The sequence below is a fragment of the Drosophila montana genome, unplaced genomic scaffold (assembly GCF_035044405.1).
Source record: "Drosophila montana isolate Dmon_TW-CO22-7 unplaced genomic scaffold, ASM3504440v1 contig_3200_1, whole genome shotgun sequence".
NCBI lineage: Eukaryota > Metazoa > Arthropoda > Insecta > Diptera > Drosophilidae > Drosophila > Drosophila montana.
Window position 1 is genome coordinate 3201065 of NW_026998080.1, and position 22621 is coordinate 3223685.

Consider the following 22621-nt stretch of genomic DNA (forward strand, 5'->3'; position numbering starts at 1 on the left):
CCGCAAAGAGGAAATGTCACCAAAAATTATGAAGGTTCAGGTTTCGGATCCGTTCCCGATGCGCATTAATTATGCTAAGGGCGTGCACATTAGAACACGGCAAGCAGGAGAGCCCACGGCACGATCCTCAGCTCTCCGCTCTCAGGGTTCGTTCGCATCTGGGGGCAAGTGCAAAGACCCACCGGTCTGAGTGACAGTTGCAGTTGCAGTTGCTGTTGTTGCCGTTGCCGTTGTTGTTGCCGTTGCAAGTCGAACAATGTTGTTGTCGCTCTTGTGGCTGGCACTTGGCAATCTTAAGTCGGTCGACGCATGCGCGCCTGCATATTAAGAGGCGATCATCGCGGCCACAACCCGAACGAGAGTCGCATAACTGAAGATCGTGCTCATATGCATGTGTGTGTCCTGTCCTGTCCTGTACAGGGTACGGCCTGTCGCTAAGCTGCCCCAAACTCGCCCAAGTTATGATGAGTGACATTTGATCTTGTTTTGTGTCAAATTAAGAGGCTGCAGATGGCGCAGATCCTCGATCGTTCAGTGTCCGCGTCGATGATCGTGCGACTTTTTTTTTTCATTTTTGGAGACACCAACAACCTGGAATACCTCTCCTTTTCTTTTTTTTATTTTTAATTTGAGGTTCTTTTTTTTTTTTGGTAAGATTGTGTGGCGCACACTTAAGCCGTTGAGTGCTTGATTCCTGGTACTTTGGAGGCGCTTCATCGAGGGCCACACGTACTGCAGGATCAGTGCTCCGGCCACCTTGTGCCTTGCGCCTTGTGCCTTGTGCCTTGTCATGTTTTGGCACTTGAGTGCCATAGCGTGGGCCACTCCTTTGTGCTTGGGTTAATCAAAGCTGGCAGTCGCCTCATTCCCAGCCCGGTTATTGTTGCCATCCTCGGCGTTTTTAGTGTGGATTTCGTTTCTGTCATTGATGCTGATGGCTCAATTGTGCGGACCACACGGCCAGTTGCCCCGAAATGTGGAGCAAGCCTCTTCGGTGGCTCAATACCTCAGTGGCACTGTGTGTTTAGGGCTTAAGGGTTCTTGCGCTTCCACATGCAGATGGCGCACATCCCAGTTCGGCGAGACAAGGACCACCTTGATCATGCTCTTGATACACTTTTTCAGATTTGCCACCAGACGTGATTCTGCATGCTAATGCTTAAAAAAATGTATGTTGCGATCAGCAATGAAAAACGTTTTCTATTGAGAGTATTTTCTATAGCTATCATTATTTATTTCACTTATATTTAATTATAATTTATTAGTGGTCAACAAAACTAGTGTCAAAGCGAGCAATTAATACATAAGAATAGAAAATTTAAAAGGTAAGTGCCTACGATAATTTCTAATCATTTTTTCATTAGCCTGTCCCTTTGCCTCCTTTTCACAATCAACTTTGTCAGTTGGTTCTTAGAGCCTGCAGCTAGGAAGTAAGGGGCTAGCGGAGAAAGGGTATTATTAAGTAAATTAGAAAATAATAGCAATTAAGTATATTAATCTAGAATAATATATTACTTTCAAACTAATAAATAATATAATTGTTAGAAAAAATTCGATAAAAAAGTTATATGAAAGACTAAAGAAGTTTCTTATAGAATCGAGACAGATGCGTATACCCAATAATTTTAATGAATTTTTTCAAATTATATATAATAGATAGGGTGGAAATATAGTGATGGGAAATATTATTTAAACTGTCCGGCACGCTATGTTTAAGTGAATTGTGTGAAAAGCGCGAAATAAAAGTCTATGTTAATTTGCAGATAGATTGTATTTAAATTGTATATAAATTTCTATCAGATTTCGACAAAAGAAAAATAATAAAAAAGCATAAAAATGTATAAATAAAACAAAATAATTATTTAAGTGAGTATATAAATAAATTGCATTTACTTAAAAACAAACTTTAGTCTTAAAATCAGGCCTGACTAATTGTATTAGAGTTTTTACTGAGATTTATACAGTCGATAAATATGGAGAAAACGAAAATAGCGCAATCTCATTCCACTCTCTCTCCCTCTCTCTCTCTCTCTCTTTCTCTATCTGTCTCACTTAACCCGTCGCCAGGTCAAATTGATCAAATAATTCAAGTGATCTTAATCGGGGAAAGTGATTTGTTGTCACGCATTTGTCACTGTACAAAAGACTCATCAAATTATTTGGGCGGAGCTGGTTAAGGATCGGCTGCGATCGCTGTGTCTATTGATAAGCATCCAAACAAAACTGTGACTCACTTGTGCACTTCAACTCCATCAGAGTCAATCACAGGCAATCCATCCGAGCTCAACACTTTTGGCCCTCACTTAGATTAATTACCCTCTGCCGCCTGATGCATTGCTGTCGCATTGGCTCATCCAAACGGGGATCGACGTTCGACGATCGACGATCGAAGATCGACGTTTGACGATTGGCATCGCTGACAGTCCACGAAATGTCCGCGTCATCAGTCAGACTCTCAGTTGCAGTCGCAGTTGCAGTCAGCTTCTAAGTGCATTCGATAGTCGCAGGGGCTTTGGCAATTTAATTGCCGATAAGCCGCTGATTAATATGTTTCATGAATGAATAATTCCCGTCGATCTTTTCGTGTGTTCACGCGTCTGTTACTGAGACTCGTTTCTTTAATTGCGCTAGACTCGGCTCGAATTTTAATTAGGCACCAGGCCCTAAACAGAAAGAGACAGAGCACGAGAGAGAGATAGAGAGAGAGAGAGAGTAGGCATATAGTTTTGTACAAAGCAAACATTTCTTTGTTTTTAGTTTAATTAAGCCATAATTTATCGCCAACAGCACGCGGACACGCAGCCCAGCAAAAAAGGGCCACACTCGACGCGGTCTGAGCCATGGTCTCCGACCGGCTTGGTCTCGGTATCGGCTTGGCCCGTCGACAGACTGACACCTGCGCGTGTAAATTAGTCGAGCCAGGCCGGGCCAGGGGCAACTGCCTCAAAATTGCTCCACGCGACACTTTAGCCAATATGCACAGAGAAACTGGCCCACAGTTTCTGGTCTGGCTGTGGCTCTAGCTCTGGTTCTGGCTGCGACTCCGACTCCGACTCCGGCTCGGTGGTCTAATTAGAAATCAACTTGTCAATTAGCCAGCCACATACAAGCGGGGAACTGTAACCATGTCATGTTGCCCAGTTCCCGATCCCGTTTCCATTTTTTTCTTAAGCCGAATTTGTGTGCGGGCTTTAAAGAGCATGTGATCTTAGCTTAGTGCGCGGTGATCGATGCGAAAACACGGCCTAAAAGAAATTATATGGCTGCTGTTTGCTGTCGATTCAAATTTTTCAATTTCTCGAACACCAGCGATGCCTGTGTCCAATGTCCAGTGTCCAGCTACAGCAGGGAGTAGCACATGTTGTCCGGCCAGCGATCGATTGTCGAAGGTGTCCCCTGAGAAGTTCGATGCGCAGGTGAGCGACTCTCGAGTCTCGAGTCTGCCTCTTGTGTGGAATTCTCGATTTACGTGGAATTTCGACGCTTAACTAATGATGCTCATCAGGCGCTCAATGGGCACAGCTACTGTATCAGTAAACGTATCTGCATCTCCATCTCCATCTGCATCGGCATCTCCATCGGCATCGGCTGATCAGTTTTGGATCTCGTTGAGTTTCCGTGGAATATCGAACGTGAACGAAAATTAATTTTCGAAACGAAAACATTCCAAAACTTAATTAGCTGCGAGAGCATTATGAAAAATTGCAGCCATTAATGGTTTTCGGGTTGTTGCCATCAAATTGAGTTTTCCAATTCCCAACTGGACGTGCTGGACATTGGCCGCATCTCATCAGGTACCGTGTAAAAGGCTTTTCCGCATCTTGCAACGGCCACAAAACCTTTGGCCCCCTTGCTGCTGCTGCTGCTGCTGCAACAACAACAAGCTGCCACAAGCATCAGCGATCATACAGAGCCTCTGCCTCAGTCTCAGTCTCAGTCTGAGCCTCAACCTCAGATTCGTACATGCCACAGTTGGAGCCACTGAGCCACAGACACGGCATCTGGACCACCCAAGTTGCGTTTGGCTTAAAACCATTCGCGAGTGGCAGTCGGCAACAGCAACGACAACGGCAACAGCAACAACAGCAACAACGGCGGCGGCGGCGGCGGCTATTAAGCTTGCCCCAAGTTGAGGCACTCGATGATTACTTGAAATTCAATTGCAGTCCATTAGGAGTGATTAATATGTATGCGATTCGAAAGTGCAGAGCGCGATGCGCGATGCGAAGAGATGCGCCTCCAAAGAGCGGCGAGGCCAGGCAAAAATGCACTGCACTTAAAATTATTGACACTTTGGCGATCCGACGAATGATCCCATTGCACTGGCTACGTGCTCCAGCTACTGTGCCCAGCTCCAGTTCGCAGTGGCCAGTTGCCAGTTTATTCAGTTGGCGCTCTTTGGCTCGCTCTTAGCTAAGAGCTGCGCTAAAAGAAGACATTGCCACATTGTGGACCACACACGAAGCCACCTTCCATCGTCCACCGTTCAGAGCTGCGCCACAGGCAACAGCAGCCGCAGCAGCAACAACAAGAGCCACAGTAGTTTTGCGGCTCGTTACGTCCCAGTCGCAGTGGCTCCTCTGTCCTGCCTCTGTATGAGCCTCATCATCGTCTTCGGCATTTGAGTCGTCGTCGTGGTGCGGCGCCAAATTGCAGCAAAAGTAAGTAAAACAGCGTTTAGCATTGTAGCTGTTATGATCTTTGGTCAGGCAACGGCAATCCAAGCCAATGTGCCAAGAGAAACCAGAAAATCCGAGAATCTAAGAGAACTTACCGAGGCTGCATAAATTGCCTTGAGACAAGGCGAGTCGCGTTTTGCCTTGCTCAACCTCAGTTGGGTTGCTTCAGTGGGAGATTGCAATGTGGATCCAAGTCGATCAATTGTTGGAATGAGTTTCTTATCGGTACGGAAAATGCGTGCATGTCTGCAGAATAATTATTAATTCCAGTTAGCTGCTAGACAGGTTTAAATGATTAAATCCGTATTAGAAAATTATCAGCCAATTTGTATTCAATAAAAAAAATTGAATTCTCTAATTAATCTATTGCGAAAGATAAAGTGCAATTAAACCATTTATTGTATAACAGAGTCTCAGCTGCATAAAGGTTCCTTTTAGGCCCAAAGTAAGCAATATTGGTCAAATATATATAAATAAAAATATGTATATAATATAATAAAAAATATATATAAATAAAAATATCATTAAAACATGATATAAAAGTTGGCTGTTTTTAGTTTTTAAATGTTATTTTAAGTCCCTATCTATAAAAGTGGACAAGTTATAAAAATTGCATATTCGTTCGTCAGATATTCGTCTATACGTCCCTAGAGCGTGACGATCTGGTCTGCAGGATCTGGAATTTATGTTTACTTCCGCAACCCTTCAAATACTTGAGTTTTTCAATGTACTCTTAAACAATACCTGACATTTCTAAAATATCGGTCAACATAAACGCAAATAACAAATTTGTATGTGGAAAGTTGTATGCAAATATTGCCAGTATTCTCTTCTTTTTATATAACAGGGTATCACTAGGTAATAAATCAGAAAAACGTCCATTCATATCTTACTACAACACGTAATATGACTTTTTTAAAAGGAAATCTATCACTTTTAAGATTCCCTGGCTGACAAACATTAAGAGGCCAGTATCAAATCCTTGAAAGAATCCGTTTAGTTCTGCAAGAGTTCAGTTAGCTTATGTTCAAATCAGTTTCCATAAGTACCCCCAGATTTAATGTGAATCTAAATTTAATTGTGCAGTCGCCATGAGGGAATTTAATTTAGTACAAGTAATTACTCTTTCTCTTCGCTCTGGAGTTTCATTTGCGAAGTTCGTGCCATAAAAATCACATCAATCGCATCCGTTTCAGAAACTAGTTGCTATAAAACTGAAATTACCCTCTAAAGGGAGGCGCTCGGAGGGCACCTCAATTTATTGTAGTATGTTCAGTTTCAGTTCCAGTTTCAGTTTCTGGCTGCGAGTCCCCAAAAAGAAAGCAGCCCGGCGGAACGCGCATTAAATCTCGCTGCAGATTGTGTGCCACGCCCAGGCCAGACGCCCGCCCACAAGCGTTTTATGGAGCATTCTTCTTCTATTTCTTTTTTCTAGTATGTAGTAGGGTAATTTTTGCCAGCAACAAAAGGAGGAACACAAAGGCTAAAAGGCAACACTGCAAAAGCTCAATTTGTACCTCAATTAAGGCGTCGTCGAGGCATCGCCTCGCCATGGCACAGTGGTGCGAAAGCTGCCCGCGCGAGTTCAAGTTGCTTGTGGCGCATTTCCGTTTCCGCCACCAGCCAGCCACCCAATCCCCTGCCAGCCCTTCACCCCTCATTGAGTTATGGCTCCGGCTCGTGCTCGAAGCGCTGCACGAACGCAGATAAAAACTGTTTGGCGCTGTTTGCCTCGTCCCCCGTCTTCGTCCTCGTCCTGGTCCTCGTCCTGGTTCTTGTGCTGTTCCTGAATGGAGAGATAACCAACGCCACACACTTCGCCAGGATACGTAGCACATCCTTTTTGCGCCAATGTTCAGACTGCAGTTTTAGCCTTGTTTTCAGCTGCTTTTTTTTTCTCGCCTCTTTGTTTGCTTTATTGAGCTTTCAGCACTTTCGCTTGCCTGCCTGGGCTGGAACTGGTAACAGGACAGCAAACAACAAGTAACCGGAGGGGGCGGTGGGCGGGGGGCGGGGGCGAGGGCAGAGACAGGTAAAGGGACTGAAAAGTGCAGAATCAAATAATTTACTTTCCAATTCGCGCTGAGATCACGTTTTTAATTTGAAATTTTACAACTTGCGCGCACAATGTTTATTTTTCTGAATGGCTCAAGGGGCGGGGTGTGGGATGCGGGGTGGCGGGAGGGTTGCGGCCAACTGACAACTGGGAGGCAACAGATTCCAATTGCGATTCCGTTTCCAAGTGCCTGGCTGGTTGGCTGCCCAGCTCTGGGGCTGTTGTTGGCCCTGGCCAGGGATGTTTGCATCGGCTTTGCGTGTGCGTGTGTGCGTGTGTTCATGTGTGTGTGTGTGTGTGCGTACTGTGCATATAAACAATTTGTTTTGACACTCGCATGCTTTTGGCCACGTTTGTACAAAAAGGAAAAGTAATAATAAAACACTCGCTGTGGCTAACAAGTTTTGTAAAAAACAAAAATACAAGCGCTGGAATGCAATTCATTAAAAACACCGAATCTCACATGTTCTTTAAATGAAATAAACCTAAAACGGGGCATGATGAACTGAAAGATATCCTCTAATATGCATGCCGTTGATTGAGACCCTTACTAATTATTTCGCAACTGTATAAAAAATACATATTTATAATATACAAATGCTCAGATTGAAAGCATGACCGAGTCGAGATAGAGACTCCCTTTACTTAGGGTATTTCTCCAAGACTTTACAAGGGGAACGATGTGGCCGTAATGCTCTGTGACCTTTTGCCTAATGGCGAAACAATACAAAACTAATTTGTTTTATTGCGCAAATATTTTCATTTAATTTGAACGCGATCTGTTTGTCTTTTGGGCTTGGGTTCGGCCAGTTGCGAGTGACTTTATGGCCAACTCTGGCCTCGGTCGCGGTCGCGGTCTCGGTCTTGGTCTTGGTCCCTCGGTCTTGGTCTCGCTGCCTGTCGCGGCGTCACCCTCGAATCTGGTTATTCCATTAATTAAACCAAATTTGTTTGTAGCCCACCCACTTGGCTCAACGCTTACGTGCGATTTTGATATATGATCGAGGTACGTTCATAAGTTTCACAAGCTGAAAGAGAAGAAGACAGACAAAGCGAGATAGATAGAGAGCGAGAGAGAGGGAAAGAGAGGCGGAGAGAGATCGTTAGCGATGCAAATGTTGCAATGCGCGAGCAACCAATTTGGATTTGGGGACTTTTGCATTACGCGAATTCGCGAATTTCATCGCATGATAAATGACAAATTTCCGCTGCACTTTGCCGGCGATATTCGGAGGAGTAGAAACTCATTGTTTGTCATATTCAAATGCCAAAATATTGTCATTATCGGGCCGCGAATGTCCCCTCTGCGGCAGCGGCAGCGGCAGCGGCAGCGGCAGCGGCTGCTGCCTGGACATTATTTGCCATCATTTGTCTTGCAATTGGAGTTGCCATCTACTGGCATCTACTCCTGGGGGGCCGGCAGACAGCAGACGGCAGCTGACAGCAGACAGGCTCCCCATAAACATACTTATCCCCGGCTAATGCATTTCTGTCCCCACAGTCAATAACCTTCGCCAGCTTATTAGCCAACTGCGTATGCAAGATTTCGTATTTAAATTCGCAGTACAGTCCGTGATACCCTGTACCTGTACCCACAATAGCAAATCGGGCGCTTTAATTAGCATCTTCAGCAGGTAAGCATTAACTCTATTTGGTTTCAAGGGAATGATAAATGAATTAAATTTTATTTTGGTTATATTATGCCTATACTATATTCTGTATCCTTTCTTTATGTTATCCAAAAAAACTTCTATTTACATAATTTTTTGCCAATTAAAAGTTTATTACAGGATATTTTATAGTCCGTTAAACTCTTCTGGCATGAGAAACATGCTTATTAATTTCACAGCTTTGTTTGACCCACAGTTCAAATAAATAATTGTTTTTCGCTTGTTACTTTTGGGCTTCGGTTTGGCGTCGTCTATCGGTTGCTTTTCTCACCTTACACACACACACACACACACACACCTCTCTTAATCCGAATCCGAATCCGAATCCAAGTCCAACGACAACGAGTCTTTGGGGGGGCGCGGCCGGCTGGGAAAACACCTCATTGACATTTGCATAAAATTCAATTGGCTGCCATGTTTATTACTTATGTTTATTTAATGTTGTGTGCTGCCATTAAACATTAATAAGCACAAAATAATGTTGATAATGTCATCATAATAGTCGTCGCCGCATCGCGACCCCCCGCTGGCACCTACACAAGACGAAAGTTCGAGGCCCACCCAATTGAATGGTATTTTTTAATGCCTTTCCTAGCCGGTTTCGATGCCCGATCATTTGCCATGCATTTATTCATTAGATATTTATGAGTGTTTGCGGCGAACCCAAACGAAAAAGTCAATTCGTTCGTTTGTTACCAAATTTCGATGCCTGCAATTAGCTTCACATCCGTTTTGCGGTGGTCTCCTCTTCACATACATATGTTCCTGTCGGCGCCACACTTGGCACCCCTCCTCAGTTGTCAGTGGACATTTAATAGTTATGATATGCATATGTTTTATTACTTGTGTCCATACAGTTGTAAATTATAATTCACATTTGTACTCATGCTCTTGTGAGGTCATCAAAAACATTTCTACTTGAACGGAATGCTTAAATGAACTTAAGTGAAATCAGTGAAAAAACTCGGATATTTCCAACACTGGTTTCCAATCTTAAATTGAAGAATTGTTTAAAAAAGTGCTGCGAGTAATTATTGTATTTCCAAATCTATGTTATGGGAAAGCAGTCGGGGATCACCTTTGCTCCATTTATCATTTTACGATCATCTCTGAGCATAATCTGCCTGATTATCCCATTTTATATAGTTGTTTATCAGCGATATTGGGACTTGAAATAATTGTCTAGTTGCGATTAATCTCCGACTAATAACAATGCTTATGAAAAAATATAAATGGCCAATAAACAATTGTCATTAAACAGAGATATTTTTAAGCCTTACTTTAAAAATACCTTGCATTTAAAAAAATATTAAAAAATTTGCCTAAACAGTAGCAAAACAAAAAGATTTTTAAACAAATAATTTTTAGCAATAATTAATGGGAATCCATTTATACTTGGAGCTCGCAAGCTCATACGAAGTAATTAATAAAAATTGAATATTACTTGGCTAATATTGATTATTAATTTGTTTCTAATTGGATTTCATATTAGGATTCACCTTGATTAATTTCGAGATATTTTTGAATTATACCAAATCTATTGTCAAGCTTGGCTCTCGTTTAGCGTCAAAGAAAAAATGTATTTCCACAAGCAGCTAGAACCTATTTAAATACCCTATAAATATTCGAATGCCGAATCGCATTTCCATTGATATTGGACGGCCGAGGCGCCTTTGTTGACTGAGTCACTTAGCGGGGCATTGAGAGCAGTTAGCGGCTCACTAACAAACTGACAAAAAGGTAAAACGCTGGAACTGGCCGAGTCAAAGGTGCAAATTGGCAGTCAAACAAAGGCGCAAGCAGTTGACCAATTAGCGTCATGGCAAACCCAAGCCGAGAGCCAAACCTCCTCCCACCGCTGCTTTCCATATGGCGCTCGTCGCAACGGAAGACAATCAATTACAATTACTTATTTATTGCTTAGTTACAAAACTCACAAGTGAACAGCCCAAATATTGACGCAGCGCTAAGCGCCGCCGGATGAAGGGATTGGTATTGGGTTTGGGATTGGAACTGGGATTTGGCCCAGGCCAGGCTTGAGCTCTGCCTGGTTATGGGGAACGCGAGAGAGACTTCTTGAGCTGCACAAGTCGCTCAAATGTGTTGAGTCAACAGAATTGACGTTTCGAGTTGACGGCAATGATGATGTGTCTGTGTCTGTGTCTGTGAGTGTGAATGTGAATATGGATGTGGATGTGGCTGGTGTTGGATATGTTGGCGTTGACTTCTGCTGAAAATGTAGCCAAGTGTGGCTGCCGCCTGCCTGCCTGCCTGCCAGCCAGCCAGCCTGCCTGCCTGGCATTTGCCGGGCATTTGAATGTTTGTTTAGGCCAAGTTGGCAGCGCATGAGATGCGCTTTGCCAGCCCGTGTAGCGCCAGAGCGGGACAGCAGCGCTCACTTGAAGGTACTCACAGTCCATGAGATACCAAGGCACCGAGCCGAGTCAAACTCAGCGCCTGTCTGTTGGCCATAATTGAGTGCACTTTCCATGGAACTGGCAGCGATTATGAAATGCCAGCGACTGCAACTGCAACTATAACCTCACAAATGGCGCACATCAGACATAAAAGCTGTGCCCGGGCACCTCAATGCTCCCGAGCACAAACTATATACTATATCGGCTGGGGAGCGAGTGGAACGATTGCATTTTATTATCGCATCGTAAATCAATTGATAAAGCGAAGCGGAAACAAGTGGCAGCTCCAATTGCCCATTACGGCAAATAAATCTAGAAGACGCCGCTAACTTTTTCGACATTTACTAGATGCACAAAAATATAATTTGTATTAGTTGGTGCACTCGCAAAAAACTAGTTAAATTGATAGGAGTCCAGCATGCTTGAAGATAAATTTAAAACACTATAAACAAAATATTATTTCAAGTTGATTAGATTAAAACTTTTTCCATTTGACAAGGCGTGGCTTCTAAATTTACCCTAACTGTCCTGCTATGGCCAATATTGATGGTTGATTCTTGGCATAATCAATAAATAAATAATAAAAAAAAAGTTGATTAAACACAATTGTGCACTCCGAGTTGATGCCAATTGGAAGTTTTCGATCTGTGAACGATAAAGTAAATAATTGGCTTCTTGGCTCCGGTTTCGCGCAGTGCAGTCATCATGACAACGAGACTTTGTGCGACCAGCAATTAATACGACAAACTGTAAAATGCCGCCTCGGAGTTGTAGGCAACCGAAACGCAATTAGCGAAGGGGCTGCCACGTGGCGATATCAAAGGGGAAGCTGCCAGCAGATTCTCTGCCTCAAAGGCGCATAAATCACAGATGCAAAGGCGAGCCGGTGGCTGGAGGGGTTGGGGGGGGGGGAGCCAAGCGCCCACACAACGAGGAGAATGTGGCATGTGGCATGGGGATGAGGCTGACTTATGTGGCATAAGAGCGTATAAGAGCACATATGGCTTTTTGTGGCTTTTTAATAGCCGATCTCTACATTGTAGGCGCAATTGAAATTCCTCAGTCGAAAAGTGAAATTTGGTGTGTCACTTGGCAGTTTCTGCTAATTAGAAGTGTTGAAACATCCCTTTGACTAGCTAATGCCGAGCGCCAGTTCCAGTTCCAGATCCAGCTCATTTCCGGCTCGTTTGAGTCGAGTCGAGTCGCATCGATCCACCAGATGCAATTGTCTAATTGGTTCATTACGTGCGCAAATGGATTTGCGCCTCTATAATACGCCTGATTTAAGCTGCTTTGCGAGACGGGCGGGGGGTGTGGCAAGTGGCATGCGGCATGTGGCATGTGGCAAGGCACATAATCGTATTTCTTTCTTTTCGCGAGCATTTGGCGCAATTAGCGTTGGCATTAATTCATTTTATGTGGCCCGATCTCTGCCAGATTCGCATCAGCTTCAGCTTCAGCATCTGCATCAGCATCAGCTGCACACATCAACGCTTGCCAGTAAATGTCAGCTGCCGATCTGGTCCTCCCCTCCCCAAGCGCCCCAGCCTCCCATCCTCCCACAACAACTTTGTCTGTCTATGCATTTTGTATTCCGTATTTCGTATTTTGAATTTATTTTCAGCAAATTAACGCGCGCCGCTCGGCATCTTGGCCGCAATTGCCGCTAAATCTGTGCTAATAAATCATTTGATGTAGTTGCTGCTGCTTTTGTTGTTGTTGTTGTTGCTGCTGCTGGGTGCAGTTTCATTTGATGGCACCGTGTTGTCTTGTCACAATATTTGTTTATATGAAGATTTGCTTTTAATTAAATGGCAGCATCAAATCGAATTGAATGCTGTTGCCGCCAGTCAGCCTCATCCTCATTCCCATTCCCATTTTTATACACATCAGCCTCATCATTCTGCTCATTGTCCTCATTGGGCTCATCCCAAACCGTGCGCTGTGATTGTGCAATTAGCGAATCAGCATCCCATCCCCATCTCAACCCCCCTCCCCCCCTTCGCCATCTCTCATACCAGTTGCCAGTCTCCGACTTTTTCCCAGTCTCACCCTCGACTGGTGACAAGTTTACATGATTTAAAGTTGCGCCGGCGACGGCGACGGCCTTTGATGTGAATGCGAATGTGGACTTGTCATTGAATGGAGGCGACGGCGACGGCGACGGCGACGGCGAAGGCGCCTGTCTGTTGTGCTCGGCTACGGGATGGGGCTAGCCTATTAACCTGAATGCTGTCATATCACAGACGATTAACCCGCTATTTTCATAACCAAGATTTGCCGCTGTCAAAACCTGAGAAATGAGACTGTACTCGGACCGAGTATGAAATTAATCACAGACTCGTATATCACCAACATTTACTACAGGTAGAAGAAACATTTACTTACGGCTTTTAATCGTTTTATTATGCACAATCTGTCAAACGGAATAATTTAAGTCTTCCGTGAAATACCTATACGATTATACGATTAATTGGGCTTTTTACAAGTCAGAATCTATAATTTGCAGAAGTTTTATTTATTTGATATTTAAAAGACTTCATTGTAACATATTTTGGTAAAGGATAATCCGATTCAAGCTAGCCCAAAATTGTAATAGTTGTAGCTATTTATTCAGACTTAGTCAAAACAAATAATAATAACAGGAATATGTGAGCTTAAAAGTCTGTCATGGGAAACTTTTAGCAAATCTTGATTTGAGTATGATTATATAATAAATAAGTCACGCTTTCATCAATCCAATTCATTGCCGATCCATTAAATCATTACTTCAATTACGAATAACGCATTTTGCAATAAAGATCCATTTCATAAATATAATAAAATATACATAAATGAATAAAATACCCAATTTAAAATTTTTTTTAAATAGTTGTTTATTTTAATAATTGTTTTTTTTTTAATATTCTTGTTTTTGTTTTTAGCACATGGATTTCGATAAATTGCTTTTGTGTTTGATTTAGGTGCATTTGAATTTGTATTTATAATCTTCTTGTTTTTTTTTTTAAGCATTTTTCGTCCACAACATTTTCGTTTAGCGACTTAAAAACTAGAAATACTTCTTCGCCGAAGCATTCAAATGTGTTTTTCTCTAAGCTATATATTAATCTAAAGAACTTTTAAATTACTTAGAACACGTTAAGCATACATATATTGAATTATAGATACAAAATAAGAAAGGATAGATACAAAGAAAGAAATATGAAGAAGCTCGCTTGGGGCTACCCCTAAGAACGCCAGCAGAAAAGGAGAATAATACTTTTTGTGTAGCTTAAATAACAACGGAGAATAGAACTCGAAGCTTATGGATAGGATACGATACGATACGAGACGAGACGATACGATACTTTACGAGACGATAGATGTATTTTACAATTATATCACATGAACAGAGTTTTGTACGCCGCACAAATTCACAATTCATCAGCCATCAGCCAGGAGCGAAGGGATGGCGCCTTTTAATATTGCACACTGAGGACCAGCCGGGTGTAGGGAGCGGGAAGCCATTTACGGTATCTGCCCGTTCATGCGCATCTCGAGCTCCTCCTCCTCTTTGGTCAGCGGCACCGTCGTATGGTTGTAGAGACCCTGGGCCATCAGCTGGAGGGCCAGCGGATTCTTTGAGCCCGTCGACTTCTTGATTTTGGCGCGCTTGTTCTGGAACCAGATCTTGATCTGTGCCTCGTTCAGGCCCAGCTCGGAGCTCAGCTGCTGGCGGCGTCTTTCGGTGAGGTAGCGATTCTCATTGAATTCGCGCTGCAACAGAGAGAGCGAGAGAGAGAGAGAGAGAGAGAGAGAAGGTGAGATTTGGCTACGCAATAAAAGGCAACTAGGGTCGGGTTCTCGGCTCTTCGCCAAAGACGAGTGCGATAATGTTTTCAGTGTAGGTAGAGGCTGAGGCAAATCAATTATTTGCGGTTTAGTTGAAAGACGGGGAGTGTGAGTGAAATATGAGCATGTCTAATTGGCTTAGTCGAGGACACTGCCAGGATGCAGCCCAGCGGGCGGCCACACTAAAGTGTCTAAATATTTTGGCTGCAAATATGACACAACACACAAACTGCGTGTGTGTGAGTGTGTGTGTGTGTGTGTGTATCTGGGTTGGGTCTGGCGACTGCTTACCTTGAGGCGTGCCAATTGCTCGCTGGAGAAGGCGGTGCGTGGACGCTTCTCGTCATTGGTCTTGTCCTTTGGTTGCTTGGGGCGACGATAGCGGGGTCCTGCAAAGGCAGCAAGAGTAAAAGGAAAGTTAGTCGAGCGCAAGGAAATTCCCCTGGGGGAAGTTATGGCTGCATATAATTAATGTTATTAATGGTTTAATTAGCATACACGTATTCCTAGACGAAAACTGAGAAAAACTGAGAAAAACTTGTGGCATGCAACGGCTGAGCCGCGTGTTCAATTTGTCAGCTGTCAGAGCTGCGTCTAACGAGCCAAACGGAAGGAACGGCCCGTTCCGGGCCCGGGAATGAGCCACGACATTCGCCATTCCAGCCTTCCCGACTTTAATTAATATGATGAGCGCCAAAGTTCAGAGGCCCAGTTCAAAAGACAGACGGACAGCCAGACAGACAAAAGCGAGAATGACTTAATAATCCCGGCTGCTTAGTACGATATTTAGCTAACTGACCAGAGGTTTCTCTAGCTAATTGGCAGTTGGCCCCCGATCAGCTAATTGCCGATCGGCGGGTGCTAAAGCTAAAGCCAAAGCTGATTTAAATTTAGTCTTGGACCTGGACTTGGGTTGGTGTTTTTTTTTTGCTTTTTAGCGGCAATCGTCGACACATTGTAAATTATAATTTAATTGCTCGATTGCTTAGATGATTTGATTAATCTCGCAGCCGCTAATCGCCGGCTATCAACGCCTTGTTGTTGTTGCCTGTTTCTGTACGATTCCATCGACACCAAATTAAAAAACCATTTCGAGTCATAAAAAAGCACTTAACTTGTCAATTAACGCATCGCAGCAATAACACCAACACACACACAGGCTGCTTGGAAAAGTGATTTTTCCTTTGGCTGCTTCTAGTCTTTTGTGTCTGCTCTTTAATGGCCACTTTCACCGCACGCTCGCACTTCAGGGATCGGGGAATCGGGGATCGGGGATCTGGGATCGGGGATCGTCAATCGTCAGCGTGTTTTAGTGGCAGCGGCAGCCCGAAATCAAATTCGAAACCGATGCGAGAATCGTGACCTGTGACCTTGGACTTCTTGTCTTCGGCGATAGGCAAACGAGCCGCAGCGTCCATGCGCTACATGTTGTCACATTAAGTGTCAGCTTCAAAGGCAGCAGCGCTGCGTGCGGCCAGCCCCGGCCCGAGCCCCGCACTCCCCGGCCCTAACAAGAACAAAAGCAAAAAACGCACTGCCGACAATCGAAAGTCGACAACCGACAATTGAGGCCCGGACATTTAATTGTCCCAGTGTCCTTCGGTTTTATGACAGACAACAAGGCAACATCCACAAACACGGCTTGAAAGGCTGCCGCTGCCGCTGCTCACAGCGTTGGGGGTGGTCCCACGTACACACAACATCATGTGTAGGACTCATGAAGGCAATTGGACAATAATTTATGATGTAGGATCTAATGAAGGAGTTGATAGGCCAAGCCGAAAAATTATTGAATTGCTTCTATAGTTTCCCATTTTATATTCTATCAGTTCTTCAACTTTGTTCTATTATTTGATATTAATTTAAGATGCGGGATCTAATGAAGGAGTTGATAAGCCAAGCTGAAAAATTATTGATTAGCTTCCAGTAGGCTGTTCTATCAGTTCTTCAACTTTCTGCTATTATTTGATATTAATGAATGATGAGGCATCTAATGAAGGTCTAATGAATTATTGAGCAAGCCTTGTAGGCTGTTCTACAATTTCCCTTTTGATATTGCATCAGTTCTTCAACTTTCTGCTATTATTTGATATTAATGAATGATGAGGGATCTAATGAAGGTCTAATGAGTTAATGATCAAGTACTATAATTTCCTATTTGATATTTTATAAGTATAAATTTTAGTTCTTCAACTCTCTTCCATTTCTTCCCGATATTCTGCGAGACTAGTCAAATTATTCCTCAGATAAATTCCTATAGTTCCCAGACTTGGTAACTTATCCATAAAAATGTGTTCTTAACTATTGTAGTCTGGATATCTTGCTTTAGTTAGCCTTTCCTATTCCCTTGGAATAGTTATTTAATAAGAACCTCTCTTATTTATTATTTTCTTTTATATGTTTTACACACCTGAGCTGGGACGGTCGCTGTACCGGGTGCAGTACACCCACGCGGGCCACATCTCGTTTTTGCCGCCGTCTGTGGTGGTGGAACCTGTTTCGGAGCGGGTGTCGTCCGAGGACTCCATGCCGGAGTCGCGGCTGACGGCGGAGGGTGGCGGTATGGGCTGCGGGCTGCTGGCATTGTTGGCTCCGGCCAGGCGGCTGCTGGGCGACGAGTTCAGCGAGCTCGCGGCCGAGGAGCAGCCGGAGGAGGAGGAGGCACTGCAGCTGGCTGCCGTGGAGGAACTGCTGCTAATGGTGGATGCATTCGAGGCGGGCGGCGGACTGGCCAGCTGGCAAGCGCTGCTGCTCGACGTCGGCACGGGCGTCGTCGACTGCGACTGGCCAATTTGCGAGACCGTCTTGCACAAGGAGCCCAGGGCCGACTTCTCCACGCTGGGCTCCGTCAGCTTCGCCGTCGGCGGCAGCACGGCATTCGGATTGCCAGCGGCGCTGCGGCGCAGCCGACTCTGGACAAGCTCCTCGTGGATTCGCGGATAGGCGGCCGGGTTAAAGCAGTTCAGCAGATTGGCGCGCTCCAGCATCATCGCAGCGGTGGCAGCTGCGGCAGCTGCCTGCTGCTGCCGGCTGAACTCCAGCAGATCGACGCGAGTGAACGCGGAGGGCGTGGCTGCCGCAGCTCGACTCGCCTCGAACGGGCGGAAGATGCTGGCCGCAGCGGCGGCAGCGGACACGGAAACGGAGACGCCAGTGGCGTCGCCTTGTTTGGTCTGTTTGGCGGCATCGCCGAAGCGGTCGCTGAGGATATTGGAGATGGAGAAGGCCAGCGATGGCTTCGACTGCTTCGATTGCTGGTGAGCTGGTGGGGGCAGACGAGCGGATCCGGAGACAGAGGCGGTGTCGTCCACATCAATGTCATCGTCCTCCTCCTCGTCCTCTTCTGTGGCCGTGGTGGCCGTCTGGTTGTGGAAGCTGTCCCCGAGAATCGAGTCGCTCTCCTCCTCCTTGATGGTCAGCGTCGAGGCGGGCGTGGAGCAGGCGCCCGTCGAGTGTGCTCCCGGAGAGCCGCTGGCGCTCAGCCGTTGCTGCAGTGCAGCAGCGTGCAGAGCAGCCGCATCGAACGCAGCCGACGTCGCCGGGTGATGAAAGACGCCGGCAGAGGCGGCCAGCTGCTGCTGATGGAGCTGCTGCAGCTGCTGGAGCTGGTGCAGATGCTGCAGCTGCTGCTGCTGGTAAAGGCTCGCCGCCGTGGCAGCTGTGCCCGGCTGAAGACTCATGTCTAGCGCGCTGATCGCGATTGGGATTGCGTGGATCCGCAGATTCGGCTGGAGAATGTGCTGGTGCTGCTGCTGGGGCGGCGAGTGTGGCAAACAACCTGGTGGACTGGGCGCTGATTGTGGACTGCAGCGATCCTCAAGGGCCATTTGTTCACTTAACGCGCGTTTATCAACGTTCTACACCTCTTATCCACTTGCTCTTCTTCTTGTTGTTCTTCTTCTTGTTCTGCTGCTGCTAGTTGTACACTTTTCACTGAAACTCACTTCGCGTGTGGGTTTTCAATTGGCAACTGCTTGCGTTTGTTTTTATTTTTGTATCTTTATTTATTTGTATCTGCGTTTCGTACTCGTGTTGCTTTTGCTTTTGCTGTTGCTGTTCCGACAACTGCGACGCGCACGTCTGTTCCATGCGAGCTCAACGACTAAATTAACTAATCACAGTTGCCCGCCGCTGCGACGAAGCCAGCAGAAGCAGGCAGCGACCGATTGAACTGTCAGCGCGAGAGAGAGACAGTCGACAATGCTCGGCATAGGGTGCATGCACCACACCACATGTGTATGTGTGTGCGCAGATTCGAGTCTGAGCGAGAGCAAGAGAGACAGGGAGAGAGACGACAGCGTGAGCGCACGTTTGTGTCGTCTGGCCTCTGACAGTGACGAAGACGATACTCAAACTTCGACTGTTCGACTGATCGATTGGCAGAGCTGCTGCTGCTGCTGTTGCTGCTCTCAGCTCTGCTCTCTCTCAGTGCGCAAATTTTGTTGTGACACTCTTCGTTGTCACCTGTAATCTGACAGCGAGACAATGTTTCCAGTCAGCGCAGTACAAGAGCGAACCGAACAGCGAACCGGTTTTTGGAATTCGTTTGAGTTTTTGCTCGCTCGCTCGCTTGCTCGCTCACGCGCGCGTTCGCTTGCCTACTCACTCACTCCGCCTTCACTCCACGTTGGGGCCCGCGCTTGTTAGGGCTCGATATGACTTTATTATTGGGAGCTGTCATGTGGTTGACAACTGTGTCGCTGTCTGCGTCTGCGTCTGCGTCGTCGTCGTCGTCGTCGCTCTCTCGCAGTGGGGCGTTGCCAGGCACCACTATAGCTGGCCCGCTCGCACATACACGCGCATGCGGCGGAAAATGGCTGCGTTTGTTGGTTTTGCTAGTTGATTTATCAAACTCGCGCGCGTGTGAATTGGCGCTGTCTCTGTCTGCTGAAACGGTTGAGTGAGTATCGCTCCCCCCCCCCCCCCTCCCTGTTCCACAAGCACTCGGATGAACACTCTTCATAAGCATTTAGTTGTGTTGATTTTGTTTTTGGCCACGACGTTTCAATCTGTGCCTACAACTTTATCGACACCCAGACGGACAGAATGATCGACAATCGAGAATCGACGAACAGAACAGCGACATCAATTAATACACACACACACACGCACATTCTGTTTAAATTTATACGTATTTTGGATGCCTTGATTTATTTATATATCACAAAAGCAAACCGCACAATTAATGCGTTCAATGAAGCGCGCAGTTTGGCCAATTAATTGATATTTAATTGGTTTTTAATTAATTTATTTTAATGGCGCACACATATTAAATATCAATTTACTTATCAGTCTCATCGGAGCGTCGTGGCCCATTAGCTTCAGCTTAAAAACTAATGCCATTTGGCATTGATCGGCAACCGAAAACAACTACAACAACAACAACAACAACAATTCTCTAATCAAAAGTCAAATCTACGAAAATGTGAAACATGTGTATCAAATGCATAACATATCATAGCATATATATCCACATATTTTTAAATGTAAATAACTACATACAAACATATATCCGCTGATATATGGTGCATAAATCAAAAGTCGAGATTTTTGTTCGCGCCCAATAAAAACCAGAAAATGAATTTAAGAAAAAAACACACGAGGCAAACGCAAAGATCGCTAATGAATTTCATTAAAAATTGATATTTATTGTTAATATTTCTTTCTTTTCTTATAACAATTTCAATTAGCGACGAGCACTGATAAAAGTGCGAGTGTAGGTTTGTGATTTATTCGACTGCACGAGATAAAATTAAATGAATTTGGAAAGTCAACCTGTCGTATAATTATCCTAATACGAATAGCATCTGTAGCCTAACCGCAGCAGAGCTGACTTCTGATTTCCTGTTTGCGTTTATTATTATTCAGAAACGACATAATCAATAAGCAGAACGCCCCAACAATAGCCCCACAGCCATATGAAGAGTACAAATTTCGAATTTCGGTTGATTTCGGTTTGATTTTGTTGTTGCTTTTCTTAAGGCAACCCGTTTATGGAATAGCAACAATGGCCACACAATTTATGTTATTATTATGCGCATTTTTATTTAAATTGCGGCAAATAAATAAATATTTGAACTATTGTTGGGCAGTCAAATTAATTAAATAGCGATAAGGCGTTTGGGGCGACGCACGAAAATGGTATTAGCAGCAGCTTAACCGTTTCGGAGTTAACCGTTTCGAAAGCGCGCTTCCAGTTCATTGGGCAGTCAGCCATTACGAGCCACTGGAAAGTCGAAAACCATAAGTTCGAACTTGACACAGGCGCACAGCTAGCTGGCCCGCTCGCACTCACGGCCAAGCCGCATGCAGCTATTACTGAGCGCCAGAGAGCACCAAAACAATGGCTGCGGTGGCTGCTGCTGCCGCTGCTGCTGTCGTCGGCTCTGAGCGACAATAAAAGCAGCTGTTGATATTTCCGCTCACCAGCGCACACCCCTCAGAAAGCAGTGCAGTGTTACGGTTTTATTGCCATGATTTTCAATTATTACTGTTGTCATGTTTGCTTTGGATTTGCGTGCTCGACAAGCGATGGCCACAAAGGGTTAAACAGCCGCCGACAGTTGCGTAAAAACGCGTTAATTAAAGTTTTTAACTTGTTTTTGATTACACATGTACTTTGGATTTTGTTTTCTTTTTTTTCTCTCGTTTATGTCGGCTTGTATCTAACGATGCGTCGGTTCGGTAGAGAAACGAGCTCGGGGAATTGCCAACTGCTAATGAGCTGGCTGCGTTTTTTCTTTCATTTTCTCCACTTCGTTTCTGCCCCCAACACCTGGCTACTGTTTGTCCCTAATGATTTGCTATCTGCTATACTTTTTCGCTCCAGGCAATACCCAAAAAAAACAAAAAACAAATGCAATCTACGAATGCACATTGCAGACATATTTATGTACGAAAATCGTAATCTTAATTGCGGCTACAACTTAATTTGACCAACGACATTTTCGGCCCACTGACAATCCGGGTAATTAGCGCTCGCATATCTCATATGCAATTCCCGTGCCTCCCCCCCACCATACCGCTCCACATTTAAATACATATTCAGCAACGAAAACCCAAAAAAAAAAAACAACACATGTCTGACACGGCGGCCACGAGCGCGCCCTCTGGCGGTCATCGACGCTAAACGGTTTCTCCGAGTCTCACTTTGGAGTCAGCAGAGCCCCAGCTGCGAGTGTGTGCGAGTGTGTAAGTGTGTGAGTGGGTAATTTAAAATTCATATTTTACACACAAGAAACGCGCATATCCGTGCGTCGGACTTGTGCTGAGTGCCAGCGAGCGGCGGCGAGAGTTATTAATGATTCCAGCATGGACAGTACACGGCACAGGCACATACATAAGTATATTTACGAGCTAGTATCAGTATTAAGCACCCAGTTATTCAAGAGGCCCCAATTCCCTCATTTGTGTTCCCTACCCGCCGCGGAGTACATGAAAACGCAATTAGCATTTGCATCAGATGCTTATTACAGATCTTTATTTATATCATTATTATTATTTCTATTATTATTATCATCGTTTAGATAATCAAAGAAAGTGTAAAGAACTGCAAGAATTCAGATTTTCATTCGGTTATCTTACTTGCAAAAAAACACATATCTAATATTAGCATATCTACATATCATATATTATGATTTTATTTATATTATATTAAGCCATTTAATGTTAATTAAATATATACTCAATGACTTTTTATCGTGTTTTATAATGCTTTCGTACAAAATCGCAATTAAAATATTATATAAATCAAATAACCAGTAATTTATTGAGAAAGGTTTATGGTTTGTGCTTAAATCAAATAAAAGACAATTCAAGTTATTGATTTAATGTAATATAATTAAGATTAAAACAAATCGATTGCATTGAGAAACTCGAATTGCAGATAAAATCTACTTTTTGTAAATATTTATTTGCGAAGAGTATCAACCTTTACAAAAATAAACAAAAATATAAAAAATATACTGA

At 44.4% G+C, this 22621-nt stretch overlaps 1 protein-coding gene across 1 annotated transcript; it reads right to left on the bottom strand.

Annotated features, from left to right (window-relative positions):
- Window positions 1-14039: 14039 nt before the first annotated feature.
- en (engrailed) lies at window positions 14040-19165 on the bottom strand. The gene is made up of 3 exons (XM_064686768.1): window positions 17064-19165; window positions 14945-15042; window positions 14040-14578 (listed from the first exon to the last, which is right to left on the bottom strand). The coding sequence occupies exons 1-3, from the start codon at window positions 18478-18480 to the stop codon at window positions 14330-14332; spliced, it is 1764 nt and encodes a 587-aa protein (XP_064542838.1). The 5' UTR covers window positions 18481-19165; the 3' UTR covers window positions 14040-14329.
- Window positions 19166-22621: the final 3456 nt, after the last annotated feature.